The sequence below is a fragment of the Camelus dromedarius genome, chromosome X, assembly GCF_036321535.1.
Source record: "Camelus dromedarius isolate mCamDro1 chromosome X, mCamDro1.pat, whole genome shotgun sequence".
Taxonomy (NCBI): Eukaryota; Metazoa; Chordata; class Mammalia; order Artiodactyla; family Camelidae; genus Camelus; species Camelus dromedarius.
Window position 1 is genome coordinate 60,502,354 of NC_087472.1, and position 24,384 is coordinate 60,526,737.

General features: G+C 35.1%; 1 protein-coding gene across 1 annotated transcript in view; it reads left to right on the forward strand.

Annotated features, from left to right (window-relative positions):
* Nucleotides 1-24,384, forward strand: part of TEX11 (testis expressed 11) — a 283,928-nt gene that overhangs the window by 190,210 nt on the left and 69,334 nt on the right. Inside the window, exons 18-24 of the mRNA XM_064483187.1 lie at nucleotides 3,392-3,494; nucleotides 9,507-9,631; nucleotides 14,880-14,965; nucleotides 17,611-17,667; nucleotides 20,292-20,332; nucleotides 21,630-21,716; nucleotides 23,138-23,208. Coding sequence (XP_064339257.1) covers nucleotides 3,392-3,494; nucleotides 9,507-9,631; nucleotides 14,880-14,965; nucleotides 17,611-17,667; nucleotides 20,292-20,332; nucleotides 21,630-21,716; nucleotides 23,138-23,208 — 570 coding nt within the window. The remainder of the gene's footprint in view (nucleotides 1-3,391; nucleotides 3,495-9,506; nucleotides 9,632-14,879; nucleotides 14,966-17,610; nucleotides 17,668-20,291; nucleotides 20,333-21,629; nucleotides 21,717-23,137; nucleotides 23,209-24,384) is intronic.

Below are 24,384 nucleotides of genomic sequence, written 5' to 3' on the forward strand. Positions count from 1 at the left end.
ATTTGGGTTTAGTTTTTCCTTCATTTTCTAATTCCTTGAGGAGTAAAATTAGGTTGTTTATTTGAGATCTTTTCTTAATGTAGGCATTTATTGCTGTAAACCTTCTTCTTTTAGAACTATTTTGGCTGCATTCCATAAGTTTTTATCTGTTATATTATCATTTGGGGTGAGGTCTCAAAATACTTTCCAATTTCCTTTTGCTTTCTTCTTTGATCTGTTGGTAATTCAGGAGTGTGCTGTTTAACTTCTGTACATTTATGAAGTTTTCATTTTTCTTTCTGTTTTTTTTCTAGTTTCATGCCATTGTGGTTGGAAAAAAATACTTGATATGATTTCAGACTTCTTAAATTTGTTGACTTCCTTTCTGGCACAACATAATGATTTATCCTAGAATATATTCTGTGTCTGTGAGAGGAATATATATTCTGGTGCTGTTGGATGGAATGTTCTGTATGTATCTGTTAGGTCAATTTTGTCTATAGTGTTATTTAGGTCCACTGTTTATTAATTTTCTTTCTGGATGATCTATTCATTGTTGAAAGTGGGGTATTGAAGTCCTCTATTGTTATTTATTTCTATTACTCCCTTCAGTTTGGTTAATACTTGCTTTAAATATTTAGGTGCTCTAATGTTGAATATGTATATATTTACAATTGTTATATCCTCTTGATGAATTGGCTGCTTTATCACTATATAGTTACCTTCTTTGTCTCCTGTGACCAATTTTGACTAACGTCTATTTTATCTGATAAGTATAGCCACTCTTGCTCTTTTGGTTACCATTTGCATAGGCTATCTTTTTTCATCCCTTTACTTTCAGCCTATGTGTCTCCTTAAAGCTAGTCTCTTGTAAGTAGCACATTTGTTGGATCTTGTTTTGTTTTTGTTTTTTAGCCATTCAGCCACTCTGTGTCTTTGATTTGGTAGTTTAGTTCATTTCTTTTTAAAGTAATATTGATAGAGAAGGACTTACTATTCCCTTTTTAACTGTCTGAGTTTTTAGTTCTTTTGTTCCTTTCTTCCTGTCTTGCTGTCTTCCTTTTTAATTTATTTTTTGTAATGCTATGTCTTAATTCATTTATCATATATATGTCTTGTAAATACTATTGTGTGACTTGCCTTTTTATTCTCTTAACAGTGTCTTTCACAGAGCAGAATTTTCTAATTTTAATGAAGTCCAGTTTGTTTCTTTCATGGATGTTGCTTTCAGTGTTATGTTTAACAAGTTATCACTAAACCAAAGGTAACATAGATTTTGTCTTATGTTACCTGTAAGAGTTCTATAGTTTGGGGTTTTACATCTAGGTTTGTGATAATTTTGGAGTTAATTTTCGTGAAATGTTTAAAATGTGTGCCCAGATTTTTTTTTTTTTTTTTTTTTTTTGCGCGTGGATGTCCAGTTGTTCCAGTGCCATTTGTTAAAAAGACTCTCCTAATTTCTTTTACTTCCTGGTTTCCCCTGTCTACTAGTGTGGAAATTATTTACTGTTTATATTCTTTTAGAGGTTGTCGTAAAAAAAAGTCTGCCATGTTTGTAATCTGTCTGTGCTGAACTTTTGCTGATTTATTCTGTCTTATCTTTCAGTTCACTAATTTTCCCTTCACCTGCTTATAATTTGCTATTAAGTCTATCATTTCCCCCAAAAAAGTCTATCCATTATGTTTCCATTTGGATTATTGTATTTTTCATTTCAAGCATTTCCTTTGTTTCAAATCAGCAAAGTCACATTTTACAGTTTCTATTTCTTACAAGCTTCTGTGATATTAAAAGAATTTAACAACTGATATGGCTTGGGCAATAGTCAATCAGAATGGATACTGTTAGAATTGGAGAGAAAGAAGGGAGAGAGAGACAGTTCAATGGGAAACACAGGTTTGTTTTGAGAAACCTGCAGAGTGGTCTCCAGTTAGGCTAGAGCCCGCGCTCGTGTACAGATTTTGAGAGAAACCTGCAGACGGGATCTCTGGTTGGACTGGAGCCTACTCTCTGTGTACAGACTTTGTTATTTTACGCGTGGGGTTTGGAGCCGATTGGTGGGTTCTTAGCAAATGAGAAGTACTGAGAGGTAAGTTTTGATTGGTGGGTATACTGAAAGTGAAAGGGGCTGTCTGAAAGAGAGAGGGGCATGGATGAACTTTTCCGCCATAGTTCTCACTCAGGTCCGGGGAGGCAGAAGTTGTTATGCAGATAAGGTATGATGAAGGGTAAATGCTGATTTGTGGGTTTTGCAGAAGGCAGAAGTTGTTACTTGTGGTCAGCTTGGCTTGTCTAAAATAGCCGTGGATCAGTGAAATGGAGTTTGGTCGTGTCTATCAGACTAGCTAGAAACAACTACTTTAACTGTATCAATATGTTCTATTGAATATCAACATATATATATATATATAGTGTATATATATGTATATATATATACATATATATACACACACATACACACACACAGTTTTTGAGCATATCTTTTATTTCTCTAAACTTTGAAAACATAGATTTTTTTAGGCAGTTTTTGATAATTTTCATATTTGCATCCTGAGAATCTGTTTCTGCTATTTGTTGTTTCTGCTGATTCTCACTTAAGGTGCCTTGTTCCTATTGTGCTTGATTTTTTTATGTTTCTACTGAAGATTCTTGAAAAATTATTTAGGGAGTATTTTGAAGCCTAAGATGAAGGTGCCTTCCCCCAGAGAGGATTTACATTTGCTTCTTCAGTTTGGGACCAATGAAAACTAAATTCATAACTTGACATATTTTGGCTTCCCATATAATATAATTTGGGGCTGTAAATACATGAGAAAGTCTGTTTGTGTTATGCCTCAGGGATTGGTTCTCCCTACCCCATTTTGCTGCATTCTTCTCAGAACCGAGGTAACTTTCTTTGCAGTCCCCTGGGGATGTGGGTAAAAGTGAGTTTACTTCTGGTTTGCCGTTAGCTAAGAATATGATCCATTGAGTCTTGATATCTGTTTTCCTGACTTAGTAAGGTACATTAAAACTGTAGTTAACATTTGCCTAGATTTACACATACCCACCAGAAAAAAATGACTTGAATTCTCTACTTACTTCTCTGGGACCTCACTTTTCCTTAGATATTGCTTGGTAATTGCTTTGCTAATCAGTTGCTTTTGGAATTAAAAAAAATAATAATTATCCAACATTTTTGGTTGTTTTTAGTAAGAGGGTTGGTTTGACATATATAATGTGCCCTATTTTCAGAAGCAGAACTCACTGTTCCTGTAGCATTTTAAGAGAGCAGTTCTTTAAAGATTTTTCTTAGATTCATATCCTTTCATTATGAGTATCCCTCAGCCATTGTGACTATCTTATTAGTATTAGTAAAATATGATAAGGTCTTCTTTGTATCTATTATAAAAGGGATCCAATATTTTTTTTCAGGCTAAAGAGGCAGTGAAAGAAGCTGAACGATATGATCCTACAAATATTTTCACTCAATTTTATATATTCAAGATTGCAATCCTAGAGAGAAACTCTGAGAAAGGTAGAAATGTTATTTATGAGTTAAATTTGACTGTTAACACAAAGAATAAATAATCCTCTTTGACCATAATAGAAAAAATTGTTTTTAAGACAATGGAGTTGAATATATATTCTAGCCTTCCTGTGTAAGATGGTACAACCATGCAAAAAGAAACTATGGAAAGTTGCATCAAGAATAAAAGAACAGGGGCTAACTACTGAAGGAGTAGGAACTAGGCAGATGTGGGACAAGAACTGAGGGAATGTCTTGTCAGTGTATACTTTTTCGTATTTTCTGTAATTTGAACCAACCTGTTAAAAATTAAGTTTAAAAAGCTTTGGGGACAAGAGGAAATTATACTGCAATCAGTTAAGAATTATCTTTAGAGAATGGAAGTCTCCAGGATACCTTTTGATTGTTTTCACTTATGTGGGAGGTCATTGGTGAGAGATTTGGCCCTGAAACGGAATTTATCTCCACAAAGTTAACAGTGTTGCAGTTGCTTACATGAACCTTATTCCATTAGTGCTGTGTCCTTTCCATTAAGTTAAGCATGGTTTCCTAGCTAGTGTGTCTGCACACACATATATCTTAACTTGGTTACAGATATGCCTATTGTGTGTTATTATTCCTGTTCAGCCTTCTGGGTAGGTGAGCAAATCAGGGTTGCCCTTTGTGAAGGGCACAAGTTGAGAAATTGAGAAGCTTGGGTTAATAAGATTCAAAGAGAATTTATACTAATACAATTAAGCAACTATTTATAAATATCTACTGTATGTGCAGTGGACTCTGTTATTCACTTCATAACAAAAAGAAAGAGGATTTATTCTGTTTTGAGAAAGAAATGTTCCAGGGTAGTAAAGTATGCCTGTATGTTAATTAAGAAGTATTAAATTGGAATCAGCTCTTTATCAAGGTTAATATTGCTGTCATGTCCATCATCAATGTTTTCATTATAGATATCTAGGCATTTGTTTTACTTGACATATTATGCTGAAGGATAAAAGAACCTGAACCACAACTTTTGCCAGCAAAATGGCAAAAGCCCCTCACACAACGAGATTTCCTATTAAACCTTTTCTTTTAACACTATTAGAATAAAATGATTTTACTTTTTAAACATAGCATGAGCTCAATCTTTTTATTTCTTCCCCAGTTATCTGTGACCATTTTTAGTCATGTTTATTGAAGATACATACAATAAAATTTACTGTTGCCTAGTGTTACCCTTCCCCCCAGTAACCGTAAGTTTGTTTTCTATGTCTGTATGTCTGTTTCTGTTTTGTAAATAAGTTTGTTTCTCTTTTTTTTTTTAGATTCCGGATATAAGTGATATCATATGGTTATTTTTCTTTCTCTTTCTGGCTTACTTCACTTAGAATGACAGTCTCTAGTTCCATCCATGCTGCTGCAGATGGCATTATTTTATTCTTTTTATGGCTGAGTAGTAGTCCATTGTACAAATATACCGCAACTTCCTTATCTAGTCATCTGGGGGGTTTTTTGTTTTTTGTTTTTTGTTTTCTGGTCATCTGTTGATGGACATTTAGGTTGTTTCCATGTCTTGGCTATTGTAAATAGTGCTGCTATGAACATTGGAGTGCATGTATTTTTTTGAATTAAGGTTCCCTCTAGATATATGCCCACAAGTGGGATTGCTGGATCTTTATCTTTTCTGTTCTCCTACTTACTTTGAATTTGATTTGCTCTTCTTTTTTTTAGTTTCCAAAGGTGAAAGCTGAGGTCATTAATTTAAGACCTATATTCTAGTCTCATAAACAGATAATGCTGTAAATTAGCTTCTAAGTACTGCTTTAGTGACAATTGACAAATTTTGATATATTGTGTTTTCATTTTAATTCAGTTCAAAATACTTTGTAATATGACTTTTGAGTCCAGTTTAAATAAACCTGTGGGTTATTTAGAAATATGCTATGTATTTTCCAAATATGTGCAGATTTCCAGAGAACTTTTTTATTAATTTAATTTAGTTCTATTTTAGTCAAAGATCATAACTTTGTATAACTTAGATCTTTCAAAATATGTTGGGGCTTGTTATGTTGCCCATAATAGTGTCTTTCTTGGTAAATGTTCCATGTGCACATGAGAAGAATGTGTGTCTTGCTGGTGTAGGGTCAAATGTTCTATTAATGTCAGGTCAAGTTGATTAATGGTGTTAAACATCCTAGCTGATTTTCTGTCTACTTATTCTGTCAACTATTGAGAGAAGTTGAAATCTTTGACTATAATTGTGGATTTGTTCATTTCTCCTTGCAGTTTTATCAGTTTTTGCTTCTTGTATTTTCTAATTTTGTTATTGGATGCATAAACATTTAGGATTGTTGTGTCCTCATAATGAATCGAATCCTATACTGTGATGAAATAATCTTCTGTCACTGGTAATGTTCTTTGCTCTGAAATCTATTTTGTCTGATATTAATATAGCCACTCCAGCTTTCTTAGTATATATCATCCCATCCATTTTCTTTTAGCCAATTTTGGCTTTATATTTAAAGTATGTTTCTTGTAGGTATCTTACAGTTGGAAGTTGCTTTCTTTAATCCAGTCTATCTCTGCCTTTTAACTAGATCATCTAGACCATTTATATTTTAACGTGATTATTGATATAGCTAGATTTAAATTTAGTATCTTGTTATTTGTCTTCTATTTGTCCTATATTTTTTTCTTCAATTTTATTAGGTAGAATTGTTACAGTTTGACTGCACATATACAATGTTTTGCATGTAAATACATGTACACAATATACTGCATATACTTTTAAATTTTACATATATGTGCTTTTCATTGTTTCTAAGACTGTTTAGAGCTTTAGCTTTTTAAACTTGCATAGTTATCAAAGGAATAAAGCCAACCACAAAATAATAAATAACTCAAAAAGATACATACACCCCGCTATTAACAGCAACATTGTTTATAATTGCCAAGATATGGAAGCATCATAAGTGCACATCAATAGATGAATGGATAAAGAAGATGCAGCATATATATGTAAGGGAATACAACGCACCTATAAGAAAGAGGGATATTTTGCAATTTACAGCCCTTCATTCACTTTTTTTTTCACTTAAAAAACTAGAATTGTATAATTGGCATAAACGTTTCCATTGCATCAAAAAGAACAAAACACCTAGAAATAAACTTAACCAAGGAGGTTACCTATACTCTGAAAACTGATAAACACTGATGAAGGAAACCAAAGATGATACAAAGAAATGGAAAGATATCTTGTGCTCTTGGATTAGAAGAATCAACATTATCACAATGGCTGTACTACCCAAAGCAATCTACAGATCCAGTGTAACCCCTGTACTCACAACATTTTTCACAGAACTAGAACAAACGGTTCCAAAATTCATATGGAACCATAAAAGACCCCAAACTGCCAAAGCAATCTTTTCTAGATCTTTTTTTCTCTTTCTTCTTTTTGTTCTCTTTTCTTATGGTTTGATGACTAGAGAAATTCTTTTAACATTTGTTGTAAAGCTAGTTTGATGGTGCAGAATTCTTTTAGCTTTTGTTTATCTGTGAAGTTTTTGATTTCTCCATCAAGTCTGAATGAGAGCCTTGCTGGATAGAATATTCTTGGTTGTAAGTTCCCCCTTGCATCACTTTAAATTTGTCGTGCCACTCCCTCCTGGCCTGTAGAGTTTCTGCTGAAAAATCAGCTGATAACCTTATGAAAGTTCCCTTGTATGTTATTTGTTGCTTTTCTCTTGCTAATTTTAATATTTTCTCCTTATCCTCAATTGTTGTCAATTTGATGACTATGTGCCTTGGTGTGTTCCTATTTGGGTTGATCCTTTGTGAAACTCCCTGCACTTCCTGGACTTGGGTGACTGTTTCCTTTCCCAAGTTGGGTAAGTTTTTGGTTATTATCTTTTCAAAAATTTTGTCAAGTCTTTTCTCTCTTCTCTTTCTGAGACCCCTATAATGCAAATATTAGTGTGCTTCATGTTGTCCCAGAGTTCTCTTAAAGTATCCTCATTTCTTTTCATTCTTTTTCTTTTTTCTGTTCTGCACTAATGATTTCCACTAATCTGTCTTCTAGTTCATTGGTCCATTCTTCTGCCTCATTTAGTCTATTCTTGGTTCTTTCTAGTGTGTTATTCATTTCAGTGATTTTATTCTTCAACTCTGTTTGGGTATTCTTTATATTTTCGAACTCTTTGCTAAAAATTTCTCTCTGTGCGTCTATACTCCTCTTGAGTTCTCTGAACATCTTGGCCACCATTACTTTAAACTCTTTCTCAGATATATTGCCTATCTCCTCATCACTTATTTCTTCTGGGATTTTATCTTGTGCCTTGGCCTGGGAGATATTCCTCTGCCGCCTCATATTGTTTATCTTTCTATTTGTATTTTTAGGTTGCTTTAGTTACATTTCTCAACCTTGGAGAGGTGGCCCTCTGTGGGAGATGTCCTATGCGTCCCAGCAGTACACACCTCTCTTGTCATCCAAGGGCTAGAGTCCAGCCTGTCCTAATGTAGAGTCTGGCCTGTGTTTGTGGATTCCTTCCACAAGCTTTGGGATTGTTGTTTTCTTATTTCTGGTATCGGTCTCCTGGTGGATGAGACTGGACTAGAGGCTTATGCAGGTTTCCCGGCAGGAGGAGCCAGTGCCTGCCCACTGCTGGTTGAAACTTGGTCCTGGACCTCTGGTGGGTAGGGCCTTGTCTAGAGGCCTTTGTGGCTTAGGAAGTCTGCTGATGGGTGGGGCTGTGTTCCCACCCAGTATGTTGTCTGGTCTGAGGCTTCCCAGCCCTTAAGCCTATAGGCTGTAGGGTGGGGCCAGGTCTTGGTGCTGATAATCCAATTAAGATGTCAGCCTACAGGAAAGCTCTTGTAGATTAACACTCCAGAAATGTCCACGACCAGCTTTTATGTCCCCTAGGTGAGCTGCAGCCATCTCTTACATCCCCAGGAGACTCTCCAAAACCAGGTGCCTATTAAATCACTGCCTCTGTTTTTGGACCTGGCACACTCAAGATTCTATGTAGGGTTCCAAAGAGAGTGAATCTGTTTCCCTAAGTCCCATGGGGCTCCTGGAGTTAAGCCCCACTGGCCTTCAAAACCAGATTTCCTGGGTCTCCTCCCCTCCCAGTGCCACAACCCCAGGCTGGGGAAACTGACATGGGGCTTAGAGCTCTCACTCCTGTGGGTGGGCCTCTGCAACTTAATTATCCTTGAGCTTGTGGGTCGCCAACCTGGGGGGTATGGGGCCCAATTATATCATGAGCACTTCCCTCCTACCATCCTGCTGTGGTTCCTCTTTATGTTTCCAGTTGAAGATGATCTTCTTTGCTAAGTTCTAGTCTTTTTTCATTGGTTGTCTAGCAGTCAGTTGTGGTTTCATTATAGTCATGAGGAGAGCTCGTGGTCCTACCACTCCACCATCTTGACTGGACTATTTTTCCTATCTTTGTTCTTTGTTGCCGTTTTTCTTTTTTCTGCTTTCTTTTGGATTAATTGGATTTTTATGATTAAATTTATCTCATTCTTTGGCTTATTAGCTGTAGCTTTTTGTTTTATTTTAATTGTTACTGAAGGTCTGAATACATATATTTAACTTATCATGGTCTACCTTTAAGACATTTAGTGGAATATAATACCACCATTTATTTTTTTAACTTTTTTTGTATTATATTCCATTTTATGGATGTACCAAATTGTATTTAGTCCATCCATTATTGATAGAATTTAACTTTATTCCATATTTGACTCTTATAAAAATTGCTTCATGAGCATATTTGTCTGTTTTTATTCACTTTTGCAGATACATCCATGGAATAAATTCAGAGGTGAAATGTTCTGTTAGGCATTTTTCTGAGGTTCAATTCCTCCTTGACAGTCTAGCAATTTAGATGACTTCATGAAAATTAATTAATATTAGTACTCTTGAAATGAATTCCAAAGTATTGTGATATAATTAACTATGGGTAAAATTAACTATAATTAACTATAGATTGCTATTATCTTTGATAACATTTTTTAAATTGTTTCCTTGTTTTTCAGCTTTGCAAGCAATTACTGCTTTAGAGAATTTATTAACAGCTAAAGAACAAGAAGAGAATGACATACTTACAGATAGAGGTTCAACTGTCATGCTCCTCAGTTTAGCTGCCCAGTTTGCTCTAGAGGTAATCCTTATGTACCTTTCTATGAGATTTTTATCTCTTTTCTATTTTCAGAGACAATGGGATCATCATCAGTTAGGCACAGGAGAGGGCATTTTTACCCTCTATTTTGCCTCAGAGTTTCACACCAAGCTTTGTTGCAGAATTGCCTTATTTCTCTTCATTTCTTTATGATGTAGAGTAAATAAAAACAAAATGAAGTAATATATTTGTGCTTAAAATTGTAAAAAATAAACATAGCAAAACATTAATTTTTAAAAGAAACTCAAGATTTAAAATGCTACATCATAAAAAAATTTTTTTAATTAAAAAAATCTAAAAAATTTTTTAAAATGCTGCACCATGCCCCACAAAATAGTTATCTATTTGGAAACTTATCTTTCTCATCAGTTTGCAAAAAACAGTTTAAATCTTTATGGACCTTTTTAGTTCATAACCACAAAACAACTTTAGAAGTAATAAATACATGTACCTCCTTCTTTTCCTTGCAGAATTCTGGTCTTAGTAATATATAGGATTAGGAAAAGCATGTGGCAACTGTGGAGCTCTTGGACTGCATGATAGAATGGGTTTGAGAACTCTGCCACTTAAGTGCTTAACTTCTTTGACTCTTAATTTCACCGTCTGTAAAATAAAGATAATACCTACCTACAGGATTGTTGTAAAAATTAACTGAGAAGACGGCTGAAAATGTGATTTGTAATCTATGAAACTTGGTCTACAAGTATAGTGTTTCTGTTCTTATTAACAATATGCACTCTAACCACAGCTATCTCTTCTACTTTATTTCATATTACTCCCCTGTATCATCATCATAGTGGTATAAGCCGCCATTACATTAGGCACAGGATCTAGAATTGTGGAGACATAAACCTTTTATCACTCCAACCAAACACAGTGTCTCTCAAATGGGACAGTCACATTCCTTTTTCCATGTCTTGTTTATACCACCCCATCTTTTAACAAATGTTCTTATTTAAATGCTGCTTTTTCAAAGTTCAACCTAAGGTTTCCCTCCACTGTAGAGACTTCCCAAATGAATTCTAATCCTCAGTGCTCTCTTCCTACTCTGAATTGCAGTAACTTTTAATTTGTATGCTACTTATTTGGTCTTTATCATGTATACTGCCTTGTATTGCTAATGCATAGCTTGTCTGTCCAACTTGACTTATAAAATCCTTGAGGGCCGAATTTCTAGTACCTAGCCCAATATCTTGCCCAAAGTAGTTGCTGAATAGAGTTTGAGTGATGTGTGTTTTGATGTTAATAAGTAGGGTAATAGAACTCCTTGAGGAGGAAGTATATTTGGCACATAAGATACAAGGTGTGCAGAATGATAAGGAAGAGGAAATGAGAGAAATTTGGTAGTGGATAACCCAAAGGCAAATATCTTTTTAAAGGAAAGTTCGCAAATTTATGTTTGATAAGGAAAGCAGAAAAAAGCCAGTGGAAGAATTATGGAACTATATTTCTGAAATATTTCTGAGAAGGAAAGTGGTTTTAAAAGAGAGGAAAGAGTCAAGAAAAAAAATCCTCAGGTAGTTTGGATTAGAAGATGGAAAGAAGGATGGATGAACCAAACTCAGAAATATGTCTACAAAAGAAGAAGTTTTCACTAACTACAATTGCTTTACAAAAGGCATTGCAAGTGCTAGTGAGAATATTTCATTCAGCAAATATTTATTGAGCACCTACTATGTGCCAGGCACTGTTCTAGGCTCTTTTAAACAGTGATATGCCTTCCTGGAGCTTATATTCAAGTAGTAGGAGGAAAGATAATAAAAGCATAATAAAAATAAGAAATTACATAATATTTTAGAAGTTGATAGGTAATACAGGAAAAAATGGAGCAGCATAAAAAGGATCAGGTGTGGGAGTGGGCTGGGATTGGTGTGAGTTATTGTTTTAAATAGGATGGTTAGGATAAGTCTCATCAAGGAGATGACATGTTTGCAAAGACTTGAAGTTGGTGAAGGAGCTAGTCCTGTAGATATATGGGGGAAGTGAAGAAGAGTATTCCAGGCCCTGAGGTTGGTCCCACAAGTAGCAAGGAAGCTGGTATGGCTAAAGTAGAGTAAATAAAGGGTGGGATTAGTGAGAGATGAAGTCAGAGAGGTAATGGAGAGTCTGGATTATGTAGATCCTTACAGGCCAGTGAAAGGACTTTGACTTTCACTTTTGAAATGAGCAACCATTAGAGGGTTTTTAGCAGAGCAGTGACATGATTTGATTTTCATTTTAACAGAAATAACTCTGGGTATTGTATTGAGAATGGACCATAAGAGAGCCAAGGTGGAAGCAATGAGACCTGTTAAGAAATTTTTGAAGTAATACAGGGAAAGGATTATGGTGACTCAGATAAGGGAGATAACAATGGAGGTGAATGATAACGGAATTTACTGCCAGATTGGATGAAGGGTATAAGAGAAAAATATTGGGTCATTAAGTGGAGTTTCCAAAAACTGAACTAGGAAAGGTTGCAAATAGAGCAGGTTTAGGGGGAAAATCAGGAGTTCAGTTTGGACATGATGCATTGATAAATAGGGATCTGAGTAGTAATTTGGATATATGACTCTGGAGTTGGGAAAGTCTGGGCTGAAGAGAAAAGTTTAATAAGAGTCATTAATAAATAGATGGTATATAAAGCTATGAGACTTGATTGCCATTAGCAAGGGATTGAGTATATATGGAGTAGAGAAAAGGATCAGAGACTGAGCCTGGAACCTTCAAACATTAATGGTTTGGAGAAAGGAAGAGGAACTAGCAAAGGAGATTGAAAGGGAGCAACCCATGAGGTAGGAGAAAACAAGGGTGATGTGGTAACTTGGAAGCCAAATGTATTTCAAGGAAGAAAATTTAATCAACTATGTTGAATGTTGCTGATAGATCAGAAAAAATGAGGACTAAGAATTGACCATTGGCATTTATAATATGGAGGTCATTGGTGAGCTTGACTGGAGCAGTTTTTGTAGAGATAGGACAAACGCCTGATTAGAGTAGGCTCAAGAAAGAACTGAAGGAAAGGAATTAGATACAATAAGTATAGACAGTTCTTTAGAAGAATTTGCTACAAAGGGGAGAAAAGAAATTGGGCAGTAGTTGGTGAGAGAAGATTAAGAGGTTTGTTTACTTGAGATGGGATTAATGAGAATGTTTATATACCGATCAGAATGATCCAGCAGGACAACAAAAGTTGACAATGTGAGAGAGAAAAAAAGAATTGTTAGAATAATATCATTAAACAGGCAAGAGGTGGTGAATGCAAGTGTATAAGTTTAGGGATTGGCTTTAGGAAGGAATGTGGATAGTTCATTTATGAGAGCAGTTGAGAAGACAGAGTATGTGGTGTGGTCCCCGGTGTGTGAGTAGATGTGGTAGTAGAAATCTGTAGAAGTTCTCTTCCTGAGTGCTTCAATTTTCTCAGTGAAGTAGGAAACAAGGTCATCACCTGACTGTGAGAATAGGAGAGGAGGTGCTGTAAGGTTGAGAAAAGAAGGTGTCAGTTAAGCATCCAGAAAATCAAGAAAGTGAATAACAAGGGTAATGTGATATGCTTGCCTTGTAGCATTAAAGTCCATTTGAAGAAGTTTTAAAATAAAGCAAATAGTTGTATGGGTTTTTATCCTGCCACTTTCAGCTACATGGATGAAGGCAGGAAAGTCACTGGAAAGTTGAATTAACCAGACTTGTGGTTTTTCCAGATGAATACAATGAAGTAGAAGAGGGTCCGGAAAATCAAGGAACAAGGAAATGGTTATAATTAATCCCCATGGGATTTAAATTGACTACAGAGTAAAGGCAAGACATCACAGGGATGAGGGCTAGTGAAAAATTAGTAGTCTCAATGCATAGAAGATCTTAATGCAGTTGAAGGGTTACTGGAGTGATAGAGGGAGTGAAATAGAAAGGCAGGAAATGGTGGTCAGAAAGTAGAATACATGAAACAGAACAGGGTGCAGGACTAGGGTAAGGGAGTGAGGCACCTGGAACTGGCCCTTGTACAACCCTGAGAATGAGTGCCTCCTTAAATTTTGTACCCTAGGAGACTCACTTGCATCACCTGACTCACCCAGTCCCAGCCCTGACTGAGAGTATGGAAGAGCTGTAATTATTAGTAATGGCAGTGTCCAGTGAATGACTGTGCTAGTGAATGGCTAAGGTAACTGGGAGCATGGAATTTAAGGAAATAAAAGACTAGGCTATTAGGAGGATCATCTGTCTGTATACTGAAAATGCCAAAACTTAACACTGGAGTAGCATTTGGAAAAAATAACTGTGAACAGTAGATAAATCATCAAGAAATAAGAAGAAATGGTCTGAAGGGGAAAGGGTATACCTCAAGCGGTAGAGCGCATACTTAGCATGCACAAGGTCCTGAGTTCAATCCCCAGTACCTCCTCTAAAATCAAACAAACAAACAAACAAACAAACAAACCTAATTACCACCCTCATCCTGAGGGAAAAAAAGAAAAAAGAAAAGAAAAGAAAAGAAAAGAAATGGCCTGAGAGCTGGTAGTTCACCATAACAATGAGGGATAGTGGGCAATATAGTCTGATAACAGGAAATTCAAAGCTGGTGATTTTAGGGAAGAAGAAGAGAGAATAATTTTTAAAACAGCAATGAAGAGCAAAAATGAGGCCTACTTCATCTCTAGGTCTAGGGGTAGAAGGGAGATGAGAGAAAAACAGCCACTACTTGAGAGGGCTTCGATAGAAGCAGTATCCTTGGAGAAACGTAGATTTCCATTAGATGAAGAATGTGGAGGGAACTTTCCAGGAAGAGGCTGCTCATAGAGGAGATTTTGCTGATAATGGACTGAATTTCAGAAAGCATAGTGGAAGGGTTGGAGGAGTTGGGGAGAAATGATAAAAGAGGACAAAAGGGATTTACAGAGCCTTATGTGAATTAGGGTGCTAGAAATGAGAGTGACCTCAGAGTCTGGGGTTCTTTTGGTTACTACTGATAAACAGGCACAATAAGATTAATCCTAGTGAATTCAAGGTAATGTTGGCAAGTATGTGAGTGTTTATGGATTTCTGAGAGGAATGGGTTTCTGAGGTCAACATGAACCTGTTCTGTTTTTGTCAATGAGGTGTATTTTCATTCTACCATCTTGTGGTTAACTCCTTTGAGAGCACAAAATGAACAAGTTTAGATTTTTTTCTTGCCCTTAATGGACAGGAATATAGACAACATTTTGTAAGTATCACTTTGAGGTATAACTTAACATATTATATTTGTCCTTTTTAGAATGAACAGCAAATTGTGGCAGGAAAAGCTTTGGAATATTTAGCTCAATATTCAGAAGACCCACAACAAGTTCTTACAGCTTTAAAGTAAGTAATCCACATCCCATGAATGTGAAAGGATTTCATTTATTCATCTTACTCTTGGTTTGTAAACTTTGCGAAAATAGTGCTGATGGGATCAGGCTGAGTCAATGTCTACAATATTATCAGGGGTTTTTTCCACCTTTATTGAGATACAATTGACAAATGATGTTGTGTAAGTTAAGGAATACAACCTGGTGATCTGACACACATTTATATTGTGACATGGTTAGCACGATAAGACATCCACACTTTACAAAATTATACATTGTGCGTGATGAGGACATTTAAGATTTACTCTCTTAGCAACTTTCAAGTATATCATACAGTATTATTAACTATAGTCACCATGCTGTACATTAGATCTCCATCTTATAACTGGAAGTTTATCCCATTCGACCAACATCTCCCTGTTTTTTCCACCCACAGGCCCTGGCGATCACCAGTCTACCGTATGCAAATGGCTTTCTTTTTTCTTTTTTAAAGATATTCCATATATAAGTGAGATATTACAGTATTTGTCCTTGTCTGTCTGACTTATTTCACTTAGCACAGTGCCTTCAATCCATGTTGTCACAAAAGGTAGGATTAGTTTCTTTTGTATGGTTGAATAATATGCTAGTGTGTGTGTGTGTGTGTGTGTGTGTGTGTGTATGTGTACACATACTACATTTTCTTTATTCATTCCTCTACTGATGGACACTTAGGTTGTTTCCATGTCTTGGCTATTGTGAATAATGCTGCAATGAACCTGGGGGGTGCAGGTATCTCTTCAAGATAGTGACCTCCTTTTCTTTATATATATACCCAGAAGTGGGATTTCTGGGTTGTATGGAAGTTCTGTTTTAAATTTTTGAGGTACCTCCATGCTGTTTTCCACAGTGGCCGTACCAATGTGCATTCCTATGAGCAGTGCACTAAGGCTCCCTTTTCTCTGTATCTTTGCCAACACTTATTATCTCTTGTCTTTTTGATAATAGCCACTGTAACATGTGTGAGGTGATATCTCACTGTGGTTTTGATTTGCATTTCCCTGATGATTAGTGATATTGAGCACCTTTTCATGTATCTGTTGGCCATTTGGATATCTTCTTTAGAAAAATGTCTACTCAGGTCCTCTGCCTATTTTTTAATCAGATTATTTGTTTTTTTGCTTTTGAGTTGTAGGAGTTCCTTAAATATTATGGATATTAACCCCTTATAAGATATATTGTTTACAAGTATTTTTCCCCATTCCATAGGTTGCCTTTTTTTTGTTTTTGATAGTTCCCTTTGCTGTGAAGAATCTTTTTACTTTGATGTAGCCCCACTTGTTTATTTTTGCTTTTATTGCTTGTGTATTGGATGTTGTATCCAAAAAAATCATTGTCAAGGAGCTATTCCCCTGTGCTTTCTTCTAAGAGTTTTATGGTTTCAGGTTTTATACTTAAGTCTTTAATCCATTTTGAGTTAGTTTTTCTGAGTAAGTATAAGACAGAGGTCCAGTTTCATTATTTTGTATATGGATATCCAGTTTTCCCAGCACCACTTATTGAAAAGACTGTCTTTCCCCCAGATATTCTTGGCTCCCTTATCAAATATAAATTGAAGGTGTATATGGGTTTATTTCTGGGCCCTATTCTAGTTCATTGGTCTGTTTTTATGCCAGTACCATGCTGTTTTGATTGCTATAGCTTTGTAGTATAGTTTGAAATCAAGAAATGTGATGGCTCTAGCTTTGTTCTTCTTTCTCAAGTTTGCTTTGGCTGTTTGAGGTCTGTGGTGGTTCCATATAAATTTTAAGATTTTTTTCCTATTTCTGTGGAAAATGTCATTGGAAATTTGGTAGGGATGCTTAAAGTAAAAAAAAGATATCAATTGAACCTAATCTTTCCCTTTTGCTCTTTCTATGAAGGAAAATCGTTTATTGAAGGGGAACTTTTACACACAATAGTGAGATATAGAGGAGGGTGAGGTTACAATATAACTCCTAATGATATGGCTGAGAATATGCCAGTGGGAAAAATTGGAAACCAGAAGCGTTCTTTGTTAATTCTTCTGTTGGTCAACGACACTTGAGGTCACACTTCTGAAGGGAAATGGAGTCAAAGAAGGAGTCTTGAGTATAAGAAGGAGTCTTGAGATACTTACATACCTTTCAGTGAGATAAATATCTAAAATCATTCAGGATAGATGATTTTTTAAAAAAGATTTTTAGGATTTGAAACTTTACAAATTACCTTATTTTGTCAGTTTGTTATTATGCTGCCAGATCCCTTCAAAAAATACTCATCCTAGTTTATGTGGAACACAAAAGTCAGTTCCGGGTTCCCTTATAGAAAGAAAAATATACAAACTTGTATACTATACTTGATGTTCCAGCAGGTGACTTGGGCAATGATATAAACTGCGGAACTATTTCAGAATTTGTCATAAGCAACTCTTTTGTTTTAAAATTATTTATTAAATAATTCTTCCAAAGTTACAAAATTGGTATGTTTTCATTGCAATCATTAAGACATACAAAGATCTATAAATAAAATAATTAACCTCCTCCTTACCCTCTCTTTTCTGACTTCTGCCTCCTGGGGTAATCAAGATTAATAACTTGGTATATATTCTTTCACATATTTCTTCCTAAGTATCACTTTTTATATTACTTTATCATACAGGTATCTATTTCGTCTTGTTCTTCCAAACATTCCTCAAATACCAGAATCTGAAAATAAGTAAGTTATAATTCAACATAAATGATGTATTCGCCATTAGAAAAAAATATTAACAACTTTCGCTAGAAACCTTTTATTGAGAGATGTATAGTATAGTGGGTAAGGTCAGTATAGGCTCTGGGGCCAGTCTTCCTGAGTTCATATTTTGGCTCTGCCACTTATTACATGTGTAACTGGGGCTTCTGTTTCCCCATCTGTAAAATAGGAATAATAATAGTACCTACCTTATGCGGTTGCTGTGATGACTCAATGAATAAATACATATAAAGCACTTAGAAGAGTGTCAGGCACTTACCACACCCTCAATAATGTTAGCTATGATTTCATTATGATATTGCTTCTGTTTCCCCTTTCCTAACAGGAGACTTAAATATAGACATATCTCCTACTTTCTCACAGAAACACATAACCTGGTTGGCTTCTTGATTTTGATTCTGTATCAGCTCAGCTGGGAGTATTCAGATATGTTTCTGCTCACAGATTCTATGGCTTAAGATAACAAGAACTTAATTTGTGGAAGAATTGGGTCACCAATTTTTCATTCACAAAATTCACTTGCTCCTAATGATTTGAAAGAAAACTCTATTCAAAGTCTTGATTAGGGATAACTTTTAGAGAAATATCACCATCTCTATTTTCTCTGCTTGGACAAAAACTCTGTAATCGTGTATCATTACTTTGTATTTGCTTTGTATATTTGTACCTGGAGGCAATATATTTTTTAGTTAAATCTTTGGAAACTATCTCAGACTGAGATAATATTGGATTAATGACATAACTTTTTTTCATAATACAAATTTTCCCCAAACACATATGATAAGTTTTGCCCCTTCTGTACAGGTGCTATGAATCCATTATGAAGATTCACTAACTTCTGGTTTACCTTAAGCAATAACAACTTATTTAACTTCTCTAAGCTTTATTTTCTTTATCTATTAAATAAAAGAAGCTCAACTGGATAATATCTAAAGTTCTGTTCTGTTTTAAAACTCTCATGGTTTTCAGTTAGCAGGATCTACCTAAGTATTAAAACTTGTATGCTAAAATTTTTGAAAGCAATTTGTCTCTTAAATAGACTGTACATCCCTTTTCATGTCCTCAATCTTATTTATACTATTTATTTGCATTAATGGACCCTTCCTAGACTATTTTATATAGTCACTGAATTAAATAGTGAAGAAGTCAACTTTAGCTCAGCTTTAAATTCAGATTAATAAAATTTACTGTGAACAATTACTTTATATAAAGCAATGTTTAATATTTATCCCTAAGAAAGCTGCTACTTTTCCCGAAGCACAGTCTTTATTATATAATACTAGACATTCTCATGATAAGGCCAGTCTTATGGTATGCTCTACCCTACTTCCTATAAACTTCCTTAGTTGAGATTGCCAATATTTCCGTATTCATTCCTTTGTTTATGCATAATGGGATGTTTTTCTCTGTTAAAATTTATATACCCCCTAAAGAAGCTTGACAAAGGGTCAAGAAACCTGGGTAGTAGAATTGGTATTGTCATTTATTTTGTGGCCTTAGACAAATCATTCCCTGTTTCCAGATCTGTTTCCTCATCTGTAAAATGAAGGGTCTGGTCAAGTGGTTTTAAAACTATTCCTTAAGACTCTGGAAATTCTGGGCACTTCCTCAGGGACTTCTAGGAAACTGAGGCTCTAGGCCTCTACCCACCACTGGTTCAACCAGAGCAGCTGCACTTTTATCTCTTCTTGTATATTAGGCTTTTATAACATTTTATTTGAAACACAGGTTCCAGTTACCCCTTTTGAAAAAAAAGCTTTAGAATCACAAAGATCACTACCTGGTCTCAGATTCTGTGACCCTGTATTATAAAACCTTATCAGTCATCTGTTGATGGACTAGATAAAGAAGATGTGGTATAATTTATACAATGGAATACTATTCAGCCACAAAAATGCCTTTTGCAGCAACATGTATGTTCCTGGAGAATGCCATTCTAAATGAAGTAAGCCAGAAAGAGAAAGAAAAATACCATATGAGATCGCTCATATGTGGAATTTAAAAAAAAAGAAACAAAAACAAAACAAAACATAAATACGAAACAGAAACAGACTCACAGACACGGAATACAAACTTGTGGTTGCCAAGGTGGCGGAGGGGTGGGAAGGGACAGACTGGGATTTCAAAATGTAGAATAGATAAACAAGATTATACTGTATAGCACAGGGAAATATATACAAGATCTTATGGTAGCTCTCAGTGAAAAAAAATGTGACAATGAATATATATATGTTCATGTATAACTGAAAAATTATGTTCTACACTGGAATTTGACACAACATTGTAAAATGACTTTAACTCAATAAAAAAAAATGTTAAAAAAATGTATCAGTCATTGAAATCCTTTGCTCAAGAGTAGGTGTAGAAGGGGAAGAGAGAAATAATATGAGGACACTGGGGATGAGAAACAGTATCCTATAGTGGGGATAAACAGTGTTGAAATGATAGTTTGGAGCTTTGAATGACAAACTTCACAATTTTGCATTCTCCTTGAGCTGCTCTCAGGCACAAATAAAAGTCTCTTTTTAGTACTTTTCTGTAGTAAAGCTTTGGAACAGTAGGAAAACACTCTTTTCTTTATTTTTTAGAAAGAAAGAAATGAATAGACTTTTGACTTGCTTGAATACAGGTAAATATCTCCTTTGTTATTTTTATCCCTTCATCTTGCCTCTTCTATTAAATTCTGCAAGTACACTGAGCACACTGGCTCAGGCTTCATGCTTTTTTATTAACGTTTGCCACTGCAGTCTACCTGGTTTCTTTATTTACAATCAGAGAAAAGTTTGTCTTCACGGTCTCAGTTTTTAATTTAATTTAAAAAACTGATTTCAGTTTATAATTTAATTTAAAAAACTGATTTCAGTTTTTAATTCCAATTTGTTTTAAAGACATTTCCTTCCTTCCTTCCTTCCTTCCTTCCTTCCTTCCTTCCTTCCTTCCTTCCCTCCTTCCTTCCTTCCCTCCTCCCCTCCCTCCCTCCTTTCCACCTTTATTGCCACTTGGTCCTAACCTAGGAATTGAAAGGTGAAAAAGGATCAAGTCAAATAAAAATATTCTGAACCCTGCTAATTTTCATATTATCTGAATCAAATTCAGATTGTTTATTCTGTTATTTTGAATCTGTCATCTATCCATCCAGGTCTGTGTCATCTCCTCTATCTACTAAAATTCTTCCTTGTCTAACCTCCTAGCTATATCGCATTCCTTTTTCCAACTCCATGCTTTCTTTTGTAGTGTGCCTTTTGCCTAGTAGGTCTTCCTATTTCTACTGCCCACGTACCTATTTTCTTATGCATAAAACACACCAAAAAGCCCATGTCTTAGAAATTCTATTCCATTTATTGCAGTAGTTCAATTTTATACATCAAATACCTGTCAACAGGGTGTTAAATGTAGTAAAGTGGTTTAGAAACCAAAGCTTTTCAAGAGAAAAGTTTTTCTGGTTGGCATTCTTATCTCTCAGAAGGGCACATGGGTATGTAATAAATGCTTTCTGATAATGACAACACATTCTGGTTCTGTGCTGTGCTTTGCTTTGCTGTGGGAGTTCAGTAAATATTATGCCAACCTATTAATACTCTTCCAATTCTCAGTCTCCATTACAGTTTTTCAAATGATTATTCCTATTCTTTATTTCGTTACACGTAAATCATATCTTTCTACCTCAGGTGGTGAATGATTGCTCTAATTAAAATTATAAACCTCTCCAAAGATGTGTTTGTTCCCCAAAGTTTGTGTTAACAGCTCCTTGGAGGTTGGTAATGCTTTTTGTCATTTTAATTACTTTTGGTATGCACCCATGCACACACATAAAAAAGAACTTTCTAAATTCAGACTCATGTTTGACTGTTTTTAAAGCAGGATTAACAACTTTGCTACAGTATAAAATAAAAGACCTCAATATCAAATTTTCCTATTTGATACAGCACTCCTGAAACTTGCTCAGTATTTTGATGGAGAACTCCTGACTTCAGATTCAAGGACTAATGAAGCTCATTGGTTTCGAAAAATAGGTAAAAGGAAATTCTGTGGCTATGGGAACATAGTGAGGTGGTAGAATCAGACAGATGTGGGTTCAAATTCTGTCTCTTTCATTTGTATCTCTGGGTACAAGGATAACGTGCTTAATCTCATTTTCATTATTTCTAAAACAGGAACAATTATACATACTTCATAGGGCTATTAAGGGTTTTAAATGAAACAGTATATGTACCTGAGACATAGTAGGTACTTACTAAATATTAATTTTCTTCCTTTTCTATAGAAATGGATCTAAGAATAAAATGATGAATTAAACTGCGAATTCCCAAGGTTATGCTCCTAAACTTGGTGTAGAATGCCCAGTTTACCTCTAAATGTGATTCACCAAAAATAAACTACATGCAACAATATGAATGAATCTCACAAAAATAATGGACAAAAGAAGCCAGACATTTGAGTATATACGGCATGGTTTCATTTATATATAGTAAAACAAAAACAAAAACAGGCAAAACTAATTTATGGTGTTAGAACTCAGGATAGTAGTTACCATTGAAAAGAGTTGTACTTTAAGAGGGTTGGTGGGGTTACTTCTGTGTTTCTGTTAACAATCAAATTCTTTCTTGATCTGGATTGGTTACGTGGATATATATACTTTGGGAAAATTCAAGCTGTACAATTATGAGTTGGGTAATTTATATAGGTTCTATTTCAATAAAAATGTTTACGAAAATGTGGAAGCAGTTTGTTACTACAGTAATAAGAAGCAAGAGCTTTATTAAGCAGCAATGTCACAAAGTAAACTGGTTCTAATGGACCTTTTTCTGCTTTATGGGGTTTACTGGGGCTCTAATCTAGGAGTATAGGGGGTAGATATTAGCAGTCTGCTTCTAGGAAACTTATGCAAATAATGGAAAATAAACATTTAAACTATAGAGTTAATGATTTTGACATTTTGGAAGTTTGAAAAGTTATTTTCCAATTTTGATTTTGATTTTCCAAGGTAAAGATCATGCTGAAAATGTTGCCTAATGGGGGCTTCCACTGCTCTATGAAAGATGTGACTCTTCCCATCAGTTTTCCTCAAACTTTGATTCTAGTGTATCTGTTCTTTCCTGAATTTTAACTTTCTTTCACCAGTTGAAATTGGTGAACTCCTCGATGTGATCATTTTTTAGATGGATTTTTGCCAACTAAGATTTATTGTATGTCCTCAATTTAAAAAAATTCATCACTGCCTTCATTGGTCATTGTCCTAGAATTGAAGATTAGAAGTGATACAAGTCTCTAAGTTTACCTGGAAAAAATTTCTTTGAAAACCTAATGTTAGCTTTTTTAACCCCTGAGAAACCCTTCATTAGTATGTTAATTAATGACGTAGGTAGTAGAGATTATAATGATACAGATTAAATAGTAGATTTTAATAATTCTATTATTTCATGTTAACTTTCAGCTTGGAACCTAGCTGTGCAATGTGACAAAGACCCAGTGACAATGAGAGAGTTTTTCATACTTTCTTATAAGGTAAGTCTCTTCTAACAAGTATCTCATATATGGACCACAACAAGGATAAGGCCACTATGGCTATAGTCAAGGGGTTAGTATAAAGTGAGGTTGGCTTTTAATCTAGGAACTTTTAATATATATTTAAGCAGGAATGGCCTAAGGAGAACTTGATACCCATAGGGTATAATATGAGAACATGAGGCAGTTCTACTCATACCAAAATACCACACACAACCATTATGGAGCCTAAAGTTCTACCATAAGAGACTTATTCCTTTGCTTTGAAGGAATTTCAGTCTCCCAGAGTCTTATATCAAAATATAACTATCTTTAGGAGAGAATACTCTAAGAAATTGTCAATTACCAAAACATTAGGAAGGGTTATCGTTGTAAGGCTGTAGGAATATAGAATAGGTATCCAGGGACAACTGGAGGTTAAAAGGATGCTAAGAAGCTTGGACCTACTTTATAATTTTTCCAAGAGCAAGTTCTGTGTGTAAGGATTTGTGAGCTTATTTTGCAATTATAAGCATTTTAAAATAGTTGTTAGCCTCAAAGGTAGAGGTTAAATGCCAGAAAGAAAAGCAAGTATTGATGAGAGAATGAAGGAGAAGGGGTAAAGAATATCCCTCATACACATTCAAGAGTACACAGTCTGATATGGTGAGATAGATTAAATGTCAAGAGTTTTAGAACTGGAAAAAACTACAGAGATAATCTAGCATAACTCTCATCTTATGTATGAATTACCTGAGATATAGAGAGAATGCTATTACTTAAATGATGCTGATGATTATTATCATTAAATATTTGGGGAGATTAAGATATAATCTTTGAAAGTTTGGGTATAGTGAAAAAATGCTCAGTATTACTAATTATCAGAGAAATGCAAATCAAAACTACAGTGAGGTATCACCTCTCCACCAGTCAGGGACATCATTCAAAAGTCCACAACCGATAAATGCTGGAGAGGGTGTGGAGAAAAGGGAACCTTCCTACTCTGTTGGTGAGAATGTAGTTTGGTGCAGCCATTATGGAAAACAATGTGGAGATTAGACTTACCATATGATCCAGCAATCCCACTCTTAGGCATATATCTAGAGGAAACTCTAATTAGAAAAGATACATGCACCCCAAAGTTCATAGCAGTACTATTTACCATAGCCAAGACATGGAAACAATCTAAATGTGCAT